At 44.2% G+C, this 21,966-nt stretch overlaps 1 protein-coding gene across 4 annotated transcripts in view; it reads right to left on the reverse strand.

The window, feature by feature from the left end:
* LOC147627451 (electron carrier/ protein disulfide oxidoreductase) overlaps window positions 1-18,024 on the reverse strand; it is a 31,962-nt gene extending 13,938 nt beyond the window's left edge. For 3 of the 4 annotated variants that reach the window (XM_086814344.1, XM_086814343.1, XM_086814341.1), the window contains exon 1: window positions 16,652-18,023. In XM_086814344.1, the coding sequence (XP_086670470.1) occupies window positions 16,652-17,677 (1,026 nt within the window). In that variant the 5' untranslated portion in view covers window positions 17,678-18,023. Of the gene's footprint in view, window positions 1-16,651 lie in introns of all 4 variants that reach the window. The other variant, XM_086814342.1, reaches the window with a different exon arrangement.
* Between the last annotated feature and the right edge of the window lie 3,942 nt (window positions 18,025-21,966).

Consider the following 21,966-nt stretch of genomic DNA (forward strand, 5'->3'; position numbering starts at 1 on the left):
ATGAGGGTCACCATGCCAAGAGGCTTAAAGAATTTAACGCAGGTGACAAATCTGTGAAGTTTGATGCCTATCATGGTGATTATGATGCAAGCAAGACCATGGCTTTTATAACCCAGTTTGACATTGCCTTCAACGATGAGGAATTCTCTGAGAAATCCAAGATTCGCCATGTAAGCATGTTTCTAAAGGGCTCGGCTGCCCACTAGTGGATTACGGAAAAACTTTCTAGTAGCCATGTGCAAACATGGGAGAAGTTCAAAGAAAGGTTTTATGCGCCTCCCAATGCGGTAGAGAAGATCATGAGCCAATGGGACAAGATAGAGCAAAAGGGCAATGAGTCCGTGCAGGCATATGTAAACAGATTTTTGAAGATCTATTTGGAGGTGTCTCCATTTTTGTTTGTGGGTGAACCTGAGAAGAAAAGGAAGTTCAAGTCCGGGCTCCAACCGGTCTACAAATCCGGACTTGCTACGCATCATAATGCCGCTTTACAAGACTACATTGCCACCGAGCAATTGGAGCACAAATTACAGCGTTCTGGCAAAGGAGACCATGCATTCAAGGTCAAAGAAAGGGCTGGTCATAGCATGCAAAAGAGCGGACAGCATGCTAAACCTTTTGTGAAAGATGTAAAGAGTGGTGGGAAGGCTGAAAATAAGCAGTCAAAGGATGCCTCTCAGAAAAAGCACAAGTTTAGCCTCACTCCAGAGCAAAGGGAGCAATATGCCAAGGAGGATAAGTGCTTCTCATGTGGCAGCCAAGACCACATGTTTCGTGAATGTCCTAAACGCAAGAATAAGGACAATGAGAAGCAACAAAAGGCTAATGTGTATGCCATTCCCAATGTGCAAGGGAATACAAGTAAGGATGACACGTGGGGACAACTGAATGATCAGCCCGCACTCTTTATGTTTGATGATTGTGCCACAAACAACTTCATTTCTGTGGAGATGGCATCAGCATTGAACATTGATGTAGGGGACATGGGATCCCATATTGAGGCAAAGGCCGCTTTTGGGGGCAAACAAGTGCAAGTGACCCCTATCATTGGAAAGTTGCACATACACATCCAGAGGTATCTTGATCATGAGAATTTCTTGGTTACACCATTGCAGGGATGTGATGTATTGCCAGGAAAGCCGTGGCATCACTGCATTGATGCCACGTGAGGAGTACAAGACCAACCAGATTACGTTTATGCATAGAGGCTGCATACATGTTATTGATGATGGCCAACAAGGAGACTCCATCCCAGTTGTATCTCATGTTCAGATTAGTAAAGCAATGATAAAGAGTGTTTCCACGTACTTGGTCTTTCTTCGTGATAAGGTTGAATATAATGATGCATGTGTAGATACTCTCACAAGTGAAAGCCTGAAATTTTTAAATGCATACACAGATTGCTTTGCAGATGCATTACCAAGAGAGCTACCTCTTGAGATACCCGAGGATCATCACATTGATTTGGTGCCGAGTAACTCCCCACCAAATAGACCTACATATAGGGTAAGCGAAGCACAGCTAGAGGAGATTATGAAACAAGTGACAGAGCTTTTGAACCGAGGTTTGGTTGCAACTAATCCCCACGGGAGACCAACCACAATGGGAAAACAAATGCACAAACTTAGATCACTTAACCTTGACAATTACGAACAACAGAAGCATCCACAAATCTGAAAATGAAAAAAAACAACTTGACACCACCACTGGGGCCGAAAGGGCCGACCCTCCCCCTCAATACAAATTGTATTTCTCAGAGTATTTGATGATCACAAGTTTCACAAGCATATGAGCTAGATTCCTCCATTCATGAAATGAATACAAATGGATCAAATACCATAAATGTTGTCGGTGAAGACCGATTTGTTGATGAAGACCATGTCACAAACAACCTCCCACCTTCACTGGGCTAGGCACCCACACTACATTGGTCTTCCGGGACCGAGCACCAACAGGCACACCAGTACTAACACCTTGCAGGGTGATTCATCACGGAGGGAGGAAAACCTGGTACTCCCAATGAAAGCTTTGCTCCCAAATTCCCAAGCCCGCTGACCTTCATTGGCTCTCAAACTTGAGAGCACAGTCAAGCCAAGCCCAAGGAAATAGGATCTCGTAGAATCCCAAAAGAGAGAGAGAGAGAGAGAGAGAGAGAGAGAGAGAGAAAAGAAACATTTGCAAAAGAAACTCTGCAAAACAGAATAAATAGATTTGATTTGCCCAACAATCTTGCTAAACAAGAGCAGAATAACCTGTTTCTACAATGTGAACTATTGACATCCGACATGGAGTGTAGTACAGTGCAACCTACAGGCTGGTACAGATCAAGTACAGACTAGTTCCGGGGCAAGTACATGCTGTACGGAACAATAACCATGTTGACAGGGCGGGGATTCTCCAATTACAATGAGGTGTCCATAGCACCAGAGGACCAGCACAAGACAGCTTTCAACACAATGTGGGAGACATTTTCATACAAGGTTATGCCCTTCGGCCTCACCAACGCTCCAACAACCTTTCAACAACGGTTGATGTGCATAGCCTTCAAGGACTACTTACAAAAGTGGTTGGAGGTATTCATTGACGATCTATGTGCACACTCTCGATGGGCAGACCATCTGGCCTGTCTATTATATCGTATATCCCTGAACCCTTTGAAGTGTCAGTTTTGGGTTAAGCATGGTGTGATATTGGGACACATTGTCTCAAAGAATGGTATATCCACGATGGAGTATAGGCTGTACAGAGCTGGTACAATGTACAAAGCAGATACATGCTGTACGGGATGAGATACAGGTTGTACAGAGAAGGTACGACGTACGGGACAGATACGTGCTACACAAGCTGAAGTACAGGTTGCTCTCCCTTCGCTTCCACGCGCACTAGTCCCGGGGAGAGAGAGAGAGAGAGAGAGAGAGAGAGAGAGAGAGAGCTGGCGATCGATCCTTCCAACTTTCCTCCACGCCTTCGCATTTAAGTGGCCTCCGTCCAGCCTTCTTTCGTGTCTAACCTTCATGGCAAGTTTCATTTACACTAAACTTTCTTCAAATGAATATTTGGGCACCCACATTTATTATTGCCCATGGCCAATAATTTTAATGAATGTGAACACATAGCCTTGTAAATACAAAGGTTAGAATAACACATTAAAATAAATGAATACACCATACTTACCACCTGTTCACATGCAAAAAAACGTGTCAGAAGACAGGGCAAGCTTCACAGCTCACTAGCAAGCGTCACCGCTCAGTAAATGGCACGTCATAACAGGCAAACACACAAATACAAGTCATGCGAAAACAGTTTCAGACATGCAAAGATGGATGCACGTTCACATGTAATGAACAAAACCTTCCTTTCATGAAACTTGTGCAAGACATTCTCGTCGGGCACAAATCTGGCGCGACAGAATGTGAAAACCCTAGCCTTCCTATGGAGTGACAGTCCCATAGGGAAGGCACGGTACAAACACATGGAGTGACAGTCTCATGGACAAGACACCGTCTGGCCATACACAGGTGGCACGATACAGGCTCCCCTCCATATGACACGATCTTGGTCACACACAGGTGGCACGAAACTGACTCCCATCCATGTGACACAAAGTAACTGATCCTTTCACATGAGACACCGGCCTGGCCTCATGTGAATATGACACAAATTTGGCCGCTCTATGGAGTGGCAGTCCCATAGGAGTGGCACCAGAAATGGAGATGGACCAAATGGGCGACCAAATGGTGACATCCCCCCGGCTTCTAAGCAGTTGACCTTAACTAAAAATCCTCAAGATACGCCTGCAAAAGTTACGGGTAATCAACAAAGTAATCTTCATCTACCCACTTTGCATCAATGGGTAAATAATTCTTAAACTTCACAAGGTATCTCTTGGAAAGCTTTCCAACTGGTAGCTTTCTCTCCTTGTGAAACACAATCTACTCTGGCTGGAGGATCTCCTCAAGCTCATCAACCTCTGGCGGATCTTCTGTGACAGGCTCGTCAAGATCTGACCCCACGTACTTCCGCAAAAGACTCACGTGAAAGGCATTGTGAATATTCCAATGACTGGGTAAAGCAAGCCTGCAAGCCACTTCATTGATCTTCTCAATCACCTTGAAGGTGTTAGCAGTCTCTGTACATTATCTCACACAGGGCTTTTGTTGTGGGTGTGCCCGCCCAGGAGCATTGCTCAGTGTTCCTCCATTTTTTCCCACTTTTCGTATTTTTTTCCTATTTTTTCATGGTCATGGGGCTGGTTTTTGCTGGCCGACTGCTTGATGTAGTCGTGAGCTTTTCCAACGGCCAGTCGGCTACCTTATTGCTAGCCGACCAGCATAGGGGGGGGGTATAAATACCACCCCTGCCCCCACAACATTATACATTGGATATCCTACCGGATCTTGTATATAGTGCAGAGTTCATATAGCTTCACTCCCTCTCTTCTGCGTTTGCTCTTCCACACACAGTTCAGCGTTTTCCATGCTGGTGGTTCTCTTGCGTTTGCTCATCTTCATGTTGGTGTCTTGCTACGTTGTGCTCTCAGCAGCTTGTCTCGTATCCGCTACGTATTCCGACATGGTATCGGAGCTCCAGCTGGCTTGAAGGTTGGAGACATAGGAGAGCTTGTGGGACTATTTCTTGAAGACCTAGGAGCTTGCCGGAGATTTGAAGAGCTTGCGGGACTGCTGGTTATTTGGTGTTGATTCGAGATCTCTTGGATTGTTTGGGACTTGGAGATTGGGTAGAAGGCGGCTATCACGGTTGGACAGCCACCTTGCATATTAGTTGTAGCCTCTTCTTCATTTTTTTTCCCACCCACCCTCCCTTCACAAGACCAAAGTAGCCCCCCGAGATGGCAGACTTGCTTGAGATGGCTGAGAAGCACGTGAAGATCCCTACTCTCCCCACGTTCCCCATGGATCGACAGTTGGAAGAGACCAACTACGGCATATGGAAGGTAATGATGGAGTCTGTATTGGAGTCTTATGACTTGGCTGATTTCATTGTGGTTGGTGTTCCACGGCCGGAGTTGGAGGACGGGGAGTTGTTACCCTCTACTAGGAAAGAACTGGAGGCTCAAGCACAATTGTGGGATCATGTCAATGCCCGTGTGCGTTCTTTCATCTTCCTAAATTGCACACCACAGGTGATTAACCATATAAAACATATGACACTCGCCAGAGGGATTTGGCAGCATTTGGCTTCTCTGAAGTCATATCCACCATAGCATCAACTTTCTTTGCTTCAATTAAACTTTGTACATGAGGATCTTCATGCAAAAATCTCAACTCTTGCCCCTTTGCCTGCAAAAGTTTCTTCATGTGTTCCAATTCAGCTCTCAACACATCGGGCTCATCCTCATGCATAGGCTCCTTTCAACCGGATGGCTGCCCAACAAAACACTGTCATAAACTCTCTCAAGGGGCTTCTGCCTTCCCTGCAATGCATCAAAATCTCGAGAGGCACTTGAATTTGGCACTTCCAAAGGATTTCCTTGGCTGTCCATTGAGTCAAGTGTCTATGTGATCACTTCCGATTTCAACACACCGTGTCCCCTCTTGAGAAAGAGAGACGACCGGGCTCTGATACCAATGCAACTAATCCCCACGGGAGACCAACCACGATCAAAAAACAAATGCACAAACTTAGATCACTTAACCTTGACAATTATGAACAACATAAGCATCCACAAATCTGAAAATGACAAAATACAACTTGACACCACCACTGGAGCCGGAAAGGGCCGACCCCCCCCCCCTCGATACAAATTGTATTTCTCAGAGTATTTAATGATTACAAGTTTCACGGGTGTCATGTGCATGAAATGCCATGGACATTCTCAAAGCTAATCCAGAAGGGGCAGCCAAGAAAAAGACCATTAGAGCTAGGATTTGGAGCACAAGGTGCAGTGTGGACTTGGAGCAGGGCATGGAAGGCATTGAAGGATGTCTTGTCAGCTGCGTCAGATGAAAGGAAGCACATTCGGCTGAGACAAGGACTGACGGCTGTACAAGACTGCTGTCAGCTGCTTACAAGGTGGTCCGCTAAACCAGAGGACAAGGCGGGCTGCAGGCGCATCATGACAAATGAAGAAGCCCAGTCATGCTGCAGACGGGAAGAGCTCCCAAGAGGTTTGTTGGTGGTGTTCCACAAAGCCAGAGGGGATGGCAATCCTATGAGCCAGATAGGTGCCATCCCCTCTGGCTTTGTGGAACACTACCAACAAACCTCTTGGGAGCTCTTCCCGTTCCTGTATTAAGGACCCTAAGGACCCATTCCATAAAGGAATGAATGAATACAATGAGGAGCACCCTTGCCTATTTATGGCTTTCTGGAATATTTGGCATACTGGCCAACTGTTGGTCGGCCAATCCACAGTACATTATATGCTTTAAAATGCTGTCCGCCTGGGCTTCTTCATTTGTCATGATGCGCCTACAGCCCGCCTTGTCCTTAGGTTCATCCGACCACCCTGTAAGCAGCCGACAACAGTCTTGTACAGCCGACAGTCCTTGTCTCAGCCGATTGTCCTTCCTTTCATCTAACGAAGCTGACAGGGCATCCTTCAATGCCTTCATGCCCTGCTCCAAGTCCACACTGCACCTTGTGCTCCAAATCCTAGCTCTAATGGTCTTTTTCTTGGCTGCCCCTTCTAGATTAGCTCTGAGAATGTCCATGGCATTTCATGCACATGACATCGGGCTTATGAGTCAGATTCCTCCATTCATGGAGGGAATACAAATGGATCAAATATCATAAATGTTGTCGGTGAAGAACGATTTGTTGATGAAGACCGTGTCACAAGCAGTCTCCCACCTTACTCTTCCGGGACCGTGCACTAACAACCATGCCCATACTAACACCTGGCAGGGTGATTCACCGCGGAGGGAGGAAAACCTAGTACTCCCAATGAAAGCTTTGCTCCCAAATTCCCAAGCCCACTGACCTTCACTGGCTCTCAAAACTTGAGAGCACGGTCAGGGCAAGCCCAGGGAAATAGGATCTCACAGAATCCCAAAAGAGAGAGAGAAGAAACATTTGCAAAAGAAACTCTGCAAAACAAAATAAATAGATTTGATTTGCACGAAAATCTTGCTAAACAAGAGTAAAATAACCTGTTTCTACAATGTGAACTGTTGCCATCCCATGTGGAGTAGTACGGTGTAGCATACATGCCGGTACAGATCAAGTACAGACCATAGTTGCCTCCAAACTATGTTTGGATATAATCCAAACGTTTGAAACGTTTGGAAACGTTAGTGAACGTGCACTTTTGATTTTATAAGCTTAAAAAATGAACGCAAGTCAACGTCGTTTTTTTTTTCGCTTTTCCTTACGTGTGTGGCAAACTCTGTGCGGCACTCAAGTCTTCTCCTGCGGGCATCTCTATGCGGTGCTCAAGTCTCTCTCTCTCTCTCTCTTCCTCTCCCGCACACACTCAAGTCTCTCTCTCTCTCTCTCTCTCTCTCTCTCTCTCTCTCTCTCTCTCTCTCTCTCTCTCTCTCTCTCTCTCTCTCTCTCTCTCTCTCTCCCACAAAATTGAAAGTAAAGGTTGTATAGTATTAGTAAGTGTGTGGCAACCTCTGTGCGGCGCTCAAGTCTTCTCCTGCGGGCATCCCTATGCAGCGCTCAAGTCTCTCTCTCTCTCTCTCATAGGAGCACGGTCAGGGCAAGCCCAGGGAAATAGGATCTCACAGAATCCCAAAAGAGAGAGAGAAGAAACATTTGCAAAAGAAACTCTGCAAAACAGAATAAATAGATTTGATTTGCACAAAAATCTTGCTAAACAAGAGCAAAATAACCTGTTTCTACAATGTGAACTGTTTCCATCCCATGTGGCAACCTCTGTGCGGCGCTCAAGTCTTCTCTTGCGGGCATCTCTATGCGGCGCTCAAGTCTCTCTCTCTCTCTCTCTCTTCCTCTCCCGCACACGCTCAAGTCTCTCTCTCTCTCTCTCTCCCACAAAATTGAAACTAAAGGTTGTATAGTATTAGTAAGTGCTTTAATATTAGTTCATTGATGAATCTTCAAACTTCATATTTCAAAATTTTATAAGTAAACTATAAATTTTGTATATATAAATGTCGAGGGCAACGTTCACTACGTTTGGAATCTTTTCAGCACGTTTTCCAAACGTACTAAACGTATCTTTCACTACGTTTGGAACCACCTTGGTACAGACTAGTTCGGGCAAGTACATGTTGTACGGAACAATAACCATGTTGCACAGGGTGGGTATAGGCTATACAGAGCAAATACGATGTACGGGCTGAGATACAGGTTGTTCAGAGAGGGCACAACATACGGGGCGAATACGTGCTATACAGGCTGAAGTACAGGCTGCTCTCCCTTCGCTTCCGCGCGCACTAGTCCCACGAGGAGAGAGAGCTGGCGATCGATCCTTCCAACTTTCCTCCACGCCTTCACATTTACGTGGCCTTCGTCCAGCCTTCTTTCGTGTCTAACCTTCATGGCATGTTTCATTTACACTAAACTTTCTTCAAATGAATTTTTGGGCACCCACATTTATTATTGCCCATGGCCAATAATTTTAATGAATGTTAACACATAGCGTTATATATACAAAGGTTAGAATAACACATTAAAATAAATGAATACACCATACTTACCACCTATTCACATGCAACAAAACATATCAGAAGACAGGGCAACCTTCACACCTCATTGGCAAGCATCCCCACTCAGTAGGTGACACATCATAGCAGGCAAATACACAAATACAAGTCACGCGAAAACAGTTTCACACATACAAAGATGGATGCACGTGCACATGCAATGGACAAAAACATTCTCGTCAAGCACAAATCTAGCGCGACAAAATGTGGGAGTGACAATCCCATAGGAAAGACGCAATACAAACACAAGTCCTTCCATGGAGTGACAGTCCCATGGATAAGACACCGTCCTGGCCATACACGAGTGGCACGATACAGGCTCCCATCCATATGACACGATCCTGGTCACAGACGGACAACACGAAACTGACTCCTGTCCATGTGACACAAAGTAGCTGGCCCCTTTCACATGAGACACCGGCTTGGCCCCATGTGAACATGACACAAATCTGGCCGCTCTATGGAGTAACAGTCCCATAGGAGTGGCACTAGAAATGGAGATGGACCAAATGGGCGACCAAATGGTGACATTGGTTCAGCCAAGGTCTTCACCATATTGCTCATCGGTCTTGCTAGTGCAAAAGAAGGATAGTTCCTTCCGTACGTGTGGATTATTGGGCTTTAAATAAGCTTACTATCAAGAACCGGTTTCCAATCCCACGGATAGCTGACATCCTCGATAAACTTGATGGGTCTGCATGTTTCAGCCACATTGATCTTAAGAGTTGGTATCACCAGGTGCGTGTGGCACTGCCGGTTATACACAAAACGGCATTCAAGACATCATTTGGGCTATATGAGTTTTTTGTTATGCTGTTTGGTCTTGAGAATGCCCTAGCCACGTTCGATAGAATGATGGATCGCATTTTTTGTAAGCATCAAAAATTCAGAGGTGTGTTTTATGATGATATCTTAGTATTTTCCAAGAATGAGCAAGAACACCGCCAACATTTGGCCATTGTTTTTGAAGAGCTTCGTAAGTATCAAAGAGTGGCGTCAGGATAGATCCTACAAAGATTGAAGCCATTCAAAATTGGCCTGAGATATCTTCCGTACATGAAGTACGAAGCTTTTTGGGTTTATGCTCATATTACAAGTGTTCTATCAGACACTTTGCATGGATTGCTTTGCCATTGCATGAGCTCACTAAGAAGAAGGTAGTCTTCAAATGGACAGTTGACGAGAAACAGGCTTTCGTTCGCCTTAAGAATGCCGTTATGAGTGGGTGTGTTAGTCATTCCTGACTTGCAGAAACCTTTCTGTGTGGAGTGTGATGCATCCGGAAGTTGCATTAAGGCTGTCCTAAATCAAGGAGGACATGCCATAGCTTATGAAAGCCATCGTTTGCATGACTTTCTTTGGGCATTTATGAGGAGTTGTTGGTTGTGATTCACGCCTTGACTATTTGGAAACACTACCTTCTTGGGGCTGATTTTATGGTCAAAACAAATCATCAAAGCCAAAGGTACTTCTTCATGCAAACAAAGATTTCAGAGAAGCATATGAGAATGCCAAACTGCTTATCTATGTTTCATTTTCAGATTATATACCTAGATGAATCCAGGAACATGTCCAAATTCACCTTTTAGGAACGTGCATGTTATATACTCATGGTAGTCAACCCACAAGACTATATAGCTATCAACTCCATTATGCATAGTATGGACTAGATACTACGACATCCCCACTAACATCCTCAGTGTCCAACAATGGGCGTAGAACTCTGTATCAAGATATGCTCTCACACACGCACTCCACACACACACACACACACACATATTCACAAAAAGCCCTTCGTATTGAGTTTCTGTCAAACCTCCGGAGATGCAGGGCAGACTCAACCATAATCTAAGGGAAGTAGCAAATAGAAAGAATTAGTACAGCAAATGAGTAGTTGATAGGGCAAATGCACCGCTAAAGATAGAAAGAATAAGCACAATATCACCAAATTATGCACACTCCAAGAAAGAAAAATGTGGTGGCAGATGCATTGCCTAGAAAACCATGTGGCTGCAATGTCAATTGCATCACATGGGGACTTGTCTGCCCATGAGTGAATGGTACCATATGGATGCTGATTTTGGGCATATATGGACTGACTTAGTGGCTGGACATGCACATGCCTCTTATGTGATCAAAGAGGGATATATAACTACCTATAAGTTGTATCAAACATGAGGCAAAAGGTCATTGATCAATGCCATGCTCCTCCATATACAAGACATGAGGTATAATGCCTACTACGTGCATAATTGAGCATTACTCTTTTGGCCAGGAATGTGCAAAGTTATAGAGGCATATATACGTGCATGTATCACTTGCCAGAAAGTCAAGTTTGACAGGCAAAAGACGCCTGGTTAGCTCCAGCCTTGGCCTATTCCCTTGCAGGCATGGGAAAGTATTGCAATGGACTTTATCATGGATTTGCCTCATTCTCAACAAGGCAATAATGCTATTTGGACCATTGTTGACAAGTTTAGCAAGCAAGCACACTTCCTGCCGGTCAGGAAGACCATTAAGCCTAAGCATATGGTCAAGATATTTGTGGCACAAGTGTTCAAGCACCATGGTATGCCTAAATCCTGTCACATGCACTCTGCACCCAGTGCATGGTGACAAGATGGCTCATCATCAGAAGTGCAGCAGTTGTACAGTTTTAGAACCCAATAGGATGATATTTGTCGTACGCCGTGACCCCATTGTACATCCTCAGTCCAGGATAAGTCAGGCACGAGCTACGTAGGTCATTCCTCAGCCTTAGTGGGTCACTCAGTCAGTCAAGTCCCTTAACCCACTTGGAGAGAATCATTCATGCATGTAGAGTCAATAGAAGCCTTAGGGTTTGCATCAGAAAGCACTCTGCATCTTGCATAATATGCATACTTATGCCTGTGCATCATTTAGAACATCCCCAAAGCCTTAGGGAATTTACTGGGATTTATCTGGTATTTTTCCCATATTTATTAGTATTTATTTAGCATGATTTGCATTATTGGGCATTTATAAATATTAACTTTATTAAATGACCAACCTCCAGTTAGTATAAATAGGCTTGCCTAGAGCCTCTTTTCTCATTCAGTCTTCATTGTGCTAAGAGCTCTCCTCTCTCTTGCTTTCAGCCCAAGACTAATCCAACCCTAGAGCCCATAAGCTTGCTTCTCCAGCCCTTGAGAAACCCTAGCTTCATTCAGCCCTAGGTGCTTGCATTCAGCCCTGAATTCAGCACTCAGTTCAGGCCCAGATTCAGCATACCCTTCACCTTCAGTTCAACGCCAGTTTGCAGCCTGCATACACCTGCGTTTTCTGATCCAGCAGTACAGTAGGCTGCGTTTCTGTCCCAGCCGTACAGCAGCAGCTCCGAAGTCCCTGATTCACCTGCGTTTCAGTCCACAGCATCCTCCACACCTCAGCGTTTCTGTCCACAGCAAATTCCAGCCCTGAAGCAACAGTCTACAGCAGTTTCCAGCCCTGAAACTGTTGTTTGCATCAGTGTCCAGCCTTCTATGCATCATCAACACATTCAGCAGTCATCTGGTGAAGGTAACACAGCATTCATATGTGTTTTCAGCATTCTAACAGTGTGTAGAACAGTCCACCTTCTTCTTCTTTGAGCCTCAGGTGTGCAGCCCTTCCTCATGCCCTTGGGAGGAGTGCATAGGCTCGAGATCAAGTCATTGAGGTGTTTCTACAGAGATCTTGCGTTTGGCTTATCTACAGTCCAAAGTCATTCTCTCTAAAGTAATAAAGCAAATACTATCTCGTTATCGGGATAAAGGGCCCTTCAGTGGGTAATTCGGGACCCAATCTGGTGTACAGTTATCATATCTCTCTCTCTCATCTCTTTAAAGTTTGAAGTAAATGAAATGGATTGCTAAACTCACGAAACTCAGGATACAGAAGACGGTGTGAGCATATTGTGTGACAGGATCAACCAATACAAAGACTTCCGCTGCATATCACAAATCCATTGTGGAGGACAGAGATCCTAGGACTACAAGCCTCTTTTGGAGAGCTCTGTTTGACAATATGGGTACTAAGCTGGACTTCTCGTCGGCTTTTCACCCCCAAATGGATGGGCAAAGTGAGGCTGCAAATTCAGCTATGTCGGATCTTCTCAAATGCTATGTTGCAAACCAAAAAACAGCTTTGAAAAAGTATCTACCATTGGTGGAGTTTGCATACAACAACACAGTGCATGCCTGCATGGGAAAGGCCCCATTTGAAATTGTTTATGACAGAGTGATATTACCGCCCATCCCGTCAAGTGGGAATAGACTCCGTTGGACACCCACACGCATAATAGCACAACTTAATATCACAATTTGAAATGGACAACTTCATAACAACTGAAATTTGAAATGAAATGAAATGAAATAGATGGACACCAGCACTGGGGCCAGAACGGGCCGACCCCCCCCTCAATATATGATATATTATTGGGAGTATTTAACAAATACAATGCTCCATGGGTTCAACGAACCAGATGATGTCCATGTACAAATGAATACAGTACCAAACAAGAGGCTCAAAGTCGACGTTCGAAGTAGAGCGACCACTTGAGTGGTCCAGTCTCTACGGTCCTGTGCCTTCACTGGGCTCCGCGGAGAGCGCCCCACTGGTGTTCCAAGACCACGCACAAACAGGCGCTCCCGTACTAACGCCTGGCTCTCCCGATCTCGGCACCTTTGGACCGTGGTTCTCCAAAAGCTTGGACTACCCGGCACCGAACGGTGGGTGTTAGCCGTAGAGAGAATCCTTTATCAGATTTACAACAAAAGTTGGCTGTAGGACAGCCCTAGGGCACAGATAAGGCAATCTCCAGGAGATTACAGCCTTTATATGGCTGTAGGGCATGTATGGGGCAGCCCATACAGGCTGCCCAGCCTTGGGATTGTGGACAAAAGTGGTGTCCAGCCAATCAGAAGCAGGCGCATCACTTTCAACCTGTTAGGAAAAAAAGGCAGTATTTTTTGAGATTTAATTCAGCCTTTATTGCTGAATTTCCACCAGTCGTGGGACATAGCCTGATTTTCAGCTGGCCGACTGCTCCTGAGGAGTAGTATAAATAGTGGAGGCCATAATCCCATCATTCATCTCAGTTTTCACCAAGTGCTCAAGCCAATCAAGGGCCAGTCAAGCCAAGGAGATTGCCAAGCAAAGGGGTGGACTTCTGAAGGTCAAGGGCAAGATTTTCCAGCCAAGAAAAGGTCAAGTTTTCTGTATTTGTTTTCAGATTTACATCATTCTAATAAAGCAAATACACCATCCGTGGTGGGGGCCCTACAGAGGGTAATTGGGACCCAATACTGTGTCCTCTCCATCTCCCCCTTCTCTCTCTATTTTCTGCACATCTCCTTTCAGTTTGTGCGTTAATTCCGTCGCGAAAAGAGTGCTGATTTCTGAGTTTTGAAGTACCGATCCTTCTCCGAAGCTTCCGCATATTACATCAGTACCTAATATGACTCCATTTGAGGCATACTTTGGCAGGAAACCTGATGTCTCCCACTTCCGTGTTTTTGGGAGCGATGCGTATGTACATATTTCGAAGAAGCAGAGGGAGAAGCTTGACTCCAAATCCCGTAAGCTTATATTTGTGGGGTATAATTCTCTTTCCAAGGGATACAGATTGTATGATCCAGAGAGGAATGAGATTGTTGTCAACCGAGATGTGGTCTTTGATGAGCATGTTCCAGTATCCACTGTCGAGGAGCCGCCACTGCTTGGAGATCCAGAGGAGTCTGATGAAGATTCCCATACCATTGTTCCAGTTGGTCAACTGGAGTCAGTACATGAAGTTGAGCCCGTAGCTGGAGTAGAGCCCTCGCAAGAGCAAGAGGCTCCATGATCTGTTCGAGTACCCAGGTGGTTGATGGACACCCTTCGGGAGTCGGGTGTCACAGAGCTACCCTCCGAGTGGACCACAAAGGACGGCCCTCGAAGATCGCACAGAGTCCGCAACAAAAGCAATACAGCGAAGCTTCTTCAGGTAAACTACGCTTTGATGTCTCGTATTATGCGGGACAAGGAGCCCACTTCCGTTAAGGAAGCCCTTTCACAAGATACTTGGAGGAAAGCCATGCAGGTGGAACTTGATGCCATCGAGAAGAAGAACACATGGGAGTTGGTACCGAGGTCGTCGAAACAGTCAGTCATTGGTGTCAAATGGGTCTTTAAGACCAAATATGCGTCAGATGGGTCGGTGGACAAACACAAAGCCAGACTCGTGGCTAAAGGTTATGCTCAGCGGCCAGGCATCGACTACGAGGATACCTTTGCACCGACAGCAAGGATGACCACGATTCAGACCGTTCTTGCCCTTGCTTCTTCTCAGAGGTGGCCTGTGTATCAAATGGATGTAAAATCTGCGTTCCTTAATGGTGACCTGCAGGAGGAGGTGTATGTTGAGTAGCCTCCAGGCTTTGTTGTTCCAGGATAAGAAGGGATGGTTTACAGGTTACGTAAGACCTTGTATGGTCTTAAACAAGCTCCCAAGGCTTGGAATCAGAAGATTGATTCCTTCTTTGTTCGGACCACAAGCTTTGAGGGCCTTACTCTCCCCACTGGAGATGCCGGATTATCCATATACAAATGCCATAACACAGCCCAACACGAGGCTACCAAGCCGAAATACAGGCTGTAGAAATGTTGAACCAACAATATAATCCATATACCGTGTGGATACTGATTCTTCCCCAAAAACCACGGCTCTTCATGCAATAGAGTTGGTACAGCAAGTACAACTCTACATTGAGTCGGTACAATGGCTGGTACAGTAGGTACATCAAGTACAAATGCTAGTACAATGGTTGGTACTACAAGTACAAAAGCTGATACAACTAGTACAATGGCTAGTACAACAAGTACAAGGACTGGTACAGCCAATACAATGGCTAGTACAACAAGTACAAGGGCTAGAAATCATAATAAATGATTAAATACCCTTGCCTTCAGTATTTCTTCGCGATGGAAGCCTCCAAAACAATCCCCAACAGCCGGTATTCTTCATGGGCAGCCTTCAAGAGAGAGAGAAAGAGAGTAGCCATCATTAGGGCAGCCTGTAATGGTGGTAGAGGCTAGTGTGCAACAAGAGAGCCTCCATTAATGAAGAGAGAGGGCTCCAATTTATAGATTTGGGTCTCCCATGAGCTAAAATGGCAAGAGAAGGCTACAATGACAAGTGGCGAGCCACACAATAGCTGAAGTGACAAGTGTGAGGCCACTTGTCTCACTTTGATCCACTTTCTAACAAGTGTCAAGCCACTTGTCTCACTTTGGTCCACTTTCTTGCCACATGTTCCAATCTAAGAGATGGGTCCTTCCATAAACTCTCTCTAAAAATATCCCACTTGGTAGACATTCTGTCATAGGCACTTTGCCAACTCTTGGTATCTACTCAATTCGAGATGTAATGACGCGAACAAAATTTCCATCGGAGTCAGGCCAAAAATAGCAACTCTAAGAAGAGTAAAGTAAATAGCCTGAAGAATGAAGCTGCATGGGAAAGTAAAGCCCGGGTAGCTATGGTTCTAGCACAATATGGACGTAATCCAAATTATATGGTTTCTACTTGCAAGCCCTGACTTAATTTATGGATGTTACTGTAAAATCACATTTTTTATAGAGCTGATGTCTCCTGACCTCTGCACAAACCATGCAGCTGTATAGTTGTCCAATGGTGGAAGGGGTAGACTTCAAAGCTCCCATGGTCTTAGGAACATGTTGGCTTATTAGGCTTACTATGTAACCTAAGCACAAGCTTCTAACCTAGCTCATTTTTTTTGTGTGGTGGAGGAAGAGGAGGGGAGAGGGGAGGAAGGGGTGTTTTGGGGGTGTGAGATGCCCTGGCTGCAGATCCAGGTTGTCATGCAAGTTTGAGATGAGCAATTCTCGAACAGAAACATTGGTAGTTTTTATTAATTTTGGCAATCTGAGCATGACATAGGCATGTTGTTACAACAGTTTGAAAGTTTTTAAACTTGTAAATACATCAACACAACACAGAAGACGAAAAAACTTACTTCCTCTTTCTCACAATACTGATCTTCTGCAAGGATCTCCACAGCTTCAGACGCAGGGAAACACCTGCTAACCAATCTCATCTTGTAGAACCGATCTTTGACCTGAACCTTCTCTCTCAGTTTTCTGACAACTTCTGCAAACTCGTCCAGCTTCCCACTGTAAGGCTCATCCTCTCCATACACAGGAGCTTGAGGGGCACTTGAGGGGCATTCATTTTCAAAGACCTCCTTGAGTCTTTCATCCAGCTCTTTCTTCTCCTCCAGAGCATTAAGTTCATCTATCCCTCCTACAAAGGATTCGTTGAAGAATACCTGAGGGACACTTGCAGTCCCTGTTCTCTCTTCCAGCTCCAGTTTTCGCTGTGGGAAGACATCCACATTAACTTCCACAAAGCTGACACCCTTTCTTCCAAGCAAGGACCTGGCAGCTCTACTGTCCTGGCATCCAGATTTGGAAAAAAGAGTTATCCTACCTTTCACTTTGGGCCCTTTACCTTGCAGCGAGCCGTCCAATATAGCGTTTTCAGAGTGCTCAGTGTCGGAACTGTCTTTCTCCGGCAGCAGGCCTATGTCCTTCATTTTGTCTGAAAGCCTTCGTAAGGCATTCGTTACTACAACTCTCCGCTCCTTCACGAAACTCTTAAGCGCTGCAGCCTTCTCAGGCCAATCCACACCTTTCCTAGCGAAATCAAGGGGCGAAAAGCGACTTTTGTCATCGTTCTGAACGAATCCAGCGCCGTCGTCGCCGGACGACCTCTCGGCAGTGGCAGCAGCTTTCTCCGTGCCGTCAAATACAGGCTCCTCCGGAATGCGTTCAAGGGGAACATCTGCTGCAGATACTGCTGCCAGAGCCATCGCCTCGTTTTCTCCTGCGGAAACACCCCCCTTCTCTTTGGGGACGATCTCCGCTCCGTTCTCTTGAGCCACGATCTCCCCTTCTGATGGAGGACTCATCTGATCTGCGTGAATTTTATGTTCTGAGGCGGCCTCCAGGGGCCGATCCGCGTTCGCGGCAGGAGCATCCATGGCGAAAACGGCACAAAAATGCAGATCGTAGGAAGGGACCAGTTACACAGATTGCTGCAGCTGCTTTTAAAGGTTTTGCAGATCACAGGAAGAATCTGGCTATGGCGTACACTCACCTTTGCAGCTGGAAGAGGTCTAGCTAGCACCGGCGGAACTCCAGGGTTTGCAAGTGTTGCAGGAGCAGAGAACGATCTAGAGCTTTGTACAGTGCCGGCTATGCTAGCTAGGGTTCTGCAGGCGTCTGCGAAGGCGAGGTCGGAGAGCGCGACAGAAGACGTTCCATTGTCCAAGTTCGAGCGGGAAGCCCGGTCCTACATTCACACCGAGATTCTCCTTTTTTTTAATAAACAAGTATTTTCTGAAACGCCATATATCTCCATTATTTTAGGACAACCAAGGCACAAGGAGAGGACTGAAGAGAAAAAAGAAATCCTGGATTTTTAAAAAATAAGAGGAAAAAATCTCTTCCATTGACCCTTTGTATTCAGACTGACCCTTTGTATTCCGGCTTTCATTCCTGCGTTTAGCTTCTTAATGTCTTTTACATACCGCGCAGCAACATGCGAGTTGAGTACTAGTTTCCTCAATGCTGAAATTTGAAGCCTTCAAAGGCCTCTTCTAAAGTTGGGTTGTAGGTAGAAGGCCATCAATCCATTTTTTTTTAAAAAAAATTATACATAGATATGCATATTTATGTGAATTTGAAGGCTAGCTAAGTTCAAAGTAAAATTTGGCCTTCTAATTGAAGGTTGGGATCGGCCTTCAAATTTTAGCCCTAAATTTATTTATTTTTCTCAAGGGCTTCCCCCGCCGCCGCCGGGAAAATACTAAGCTAGATGATGTCAATAAACCATTTCCTCGATGGCAGTCTCATTAATTGGGAAGGAGAAGGCATCTCTAAATACCAGCATGTCATTCTTTTCACAAAGAGAGGCTATGGGACTCCTTCCTCTATGACACAACTAGTGCCTCACTATGTTATTTGCACCATTTTTGCCACTTGACTCTACTCCGACCACCATCTACAATGTGGCATTCAATTGTGGAATGGGGGCTCCCAGTCACATAGAACATGCACACTTTGCTCTTTTAGTGTGTGGGAAACGGAGCCATGGATATGCTTCCTGACATCTAGGTCCATTGAAATAAATTTATAGTTTTTTGTAACACTTTAAGGTGAGAGCAGTAATAAAAGAAAGTTCCTCTCTAGTCCTCTTCTCTTGCGTCTTTTAGTTTTGATTTTGAGTGTACACCCTTCTTTTCATGTTCTTTTAGTTTTGATTTTGAGTGTACACCCTTCTTTTCGTGTTCTTTTGCACTTACTCTTTTGTAATGCTCCTCTTTGGCCCATTTTCCGATGTGATTCTTCTTTTGGATTCCCTTTTTCTTGTTAACTCCTAGCCTCATGTCTCAAATGACAACGCTTCATTTAGTGACTTTAGGCCTTCATTTTCCTATGTGGACTTCTACTTCATACTTTGTTTCTTTTCGTGTTTTAAGTAATGTTTGGTTCAAGAATCATAAAACAATACATGTTTTCATATATCTGTGTGCTCCTCAAAACGATAAAAGATCTTGCTAAATTTTCATTAAAAGGGTAATATCCTTTTTAATAACTTCTTCATTTATTTTAAGCTTTAACTTTATCTAAAGTTGACAATTGAGGGGTGAAAATGTGCTACTTCAACTCATAGTACACTCTCTCTTGACATTTGTGTGTGGTATTGAGGAGTGAAAATGTGCTTCCACTCATAGTAAGCTCTCTTGGGACTATGCTGGTACCTTTTTTAAAACAATGTAAACCCCAAGGGTAAAGTAATATAAGATGGTGAGATAACATACCCGACTAGATTGAGACTAGACTTAAGCCTAAAGCAACAAAATTTGAAAGAAGCAAGGGACAAAAAACTGATGTTTTTTTTTAGCTAACCTTGTTCGACACTCATCACCAAGAAAACATTGATTTTTTCAAGCTAACCTTGTTCGTCACTAAAAAAAACATTGATTTTTTCAAGCTAACCTTGTTTGTCACTCACATCACCAAGAATTTTTCTCAACAACTTTTCATGACTCATAGCCACGTGCAAAAAAAACAAAATCAACACTTACAAGCTTTTTTTGAGTGTGCTATGCCACTTTCATCAACAAGTGTTGCTTGTAATGCTATATAGAATCAACTCCCTAATCGACTTTGAAAGCACAAGCCTACAACCCTTATCTGCACCAACATCTAGTAGTCATCATCTATGGCAATGGTATTTAAGTGGGTCTATTTATATTATAAGGGCTATATGTGTTTTTGGCATGAAATTAAGTTAGATTAGGAAGATTACTCACCTTTTCAGTAGAGGACGAACAAAGTATCTTTTCAATGGGTAGTTAAAGTGGTGTTAGTTTGGTGACTCGGCAAGGGCAGGGGCAATAGAAGTGGAGGGTTGATCTTCTTCTAGGATGCACCTCCTTATAGATCCTTCCAGATCTTCATCTTCGTTATTGGAGTTGAGGCCATCAAAGAAGGCGCCAGCACTTAAAATTCATCCTCATAGATCTCGAGGGGGTAGGCAACATGCTTTTTTTCTATTGTAGAGACCACAATCAAGGGGAAGACCTATGGTAGCCATGAACTCAATATTTTAATTGCCAATCGACAATGGTGGTTATAGCATCCACCTCTTTGGCCAAGTTCGTGGCCTTGTTCAATTCTATCTGAAGGGTTGCCATGTATGTTGAATGCCTCTACTCTCTTGCCATGTATCTTGAATGCCTCTACTCTATTGCTTCCCACTTTGTCTTTGACAAAATTGATTTTGGCTTGTAGCTCTTTATTCACCTACTTATCCAAAATCAAAATTGTCTCTAACAAAATTGATTTTGGCTTCTAGCTCTTTGTTCACCTTCTCGAAAGTGCAAACTTAGCCTTTGCCTTTGGCTTAATTCGAAATCCAGCTTGTGGTCTTTGGCCTCTATCTCCTCGAGCTTACATGTCATCATTTGTTTTAAGGATTTCGCCACGTTCTTATAGCATGTAGTACCCTTTGTGAAGAATTGATCACGTGACATGTTATGACTCAGTGGCCCAGTGAGATTTAATGAGCTAAACATGTAAAGAAAAGTAATCTCTCTTTGATCCAATCTTCCAACATCCGAAGATTGGATCAAGAGAAGCAATCTCTCTTTTATCCATGTAAAGAGAAGTGATCTCTCTTTTATCCAAGCTTCCAAAATTGGTTCCAAGCTTTTGTGGAAGAGTGTCCATGGTGGTGGTGGGGCCAAAATGTGTATCCATTTTTTTGAGTCATCAAATCCAAGAAAAGGTACATATTTTGACTCTTCATATTCATTATCCATCAACTTATTGCATCGATTACATATGTTAATAAATGAAGTGCTTTGAGCGGTTGTTTTAGATCCTTGTGCTAGGATCTAGGAAATCTATTACTTTAAACATGTGGTAAAAACTCATCCCAAAAGGTTTTGATCTTTATGTCCTCTAGGACTCCCAATGGCTTTTATATATGTTCCCATTACTTCAACATTAGATATTTTTCATCAAGAACTATGGTGATTATGATAACTTTTTTTCAATAATTATGGTGATTATGCTAATTCCAATACCACCATTACTTCAACATTCGATTTTTTCGCACAGACACACACGCACACAATCAAATACAAGCTTAGAGAGCGAGAGAGACAAAGCTGCGATACCTGGAAGTACTCAATGATAATAATTATGAATGTGTGGAGTACAAAATACTAGAAGCCCTAGCCCTTGTTAATCCCATCTTGGATCAACAAGTATACTCCTCCATTTGAGGACATTAATGAGTGTCAAAGGCACTATAAAAGTTGTAACATTATGAGACACTGGCCACCTAAGGCCTTAGTTAGTAAGTTTTGGGCGCCCAAGTGTGAATAAGAGCTAGTTGTATATAAGTCATTTTCTCATAATGAATGAACACAATCCCCCTTTGTGCTATGAGAGCTCTTGCCTTGTCTTGAGAGAGAGTGTGAGAGTGTACTCTATTACATGTGTCTTCTCTATGCTTGTGTAGAGGAGTGAGAGAGAGAGAGATTACCTTATATGGTGGTGTGAGCGACTCTACAGTGTGAACGTGAAGGTGGATCTTGGAGGATTAGAGCTTCTCGAAGTGAGCTTGGAGACCTCAAGGGACACACGCTCAAAGCATTGGTAAGTTCCTTATGATGGTTGTGTGGTAGCCCATAACATTTTTAGCGTCGCTATCGGGGAAACACCATTTTTTCTTCCGTTCTCTTTGAGTTTTCGC

This window comes from Cibotium barometz, chromosome 20, assembly GCF_041138505.1.
Source record: "Cibotium barometz isolate CiBa-2024 chromosome 20, ASM4113850v1, whole genome shotgun sequence".
NCBI lineage: Eukaryota > Viridiplantae > Streptophyta > Polypodiopsida > Cyatheales > Cibotiaceae > Cibotium > Cibotium barometz.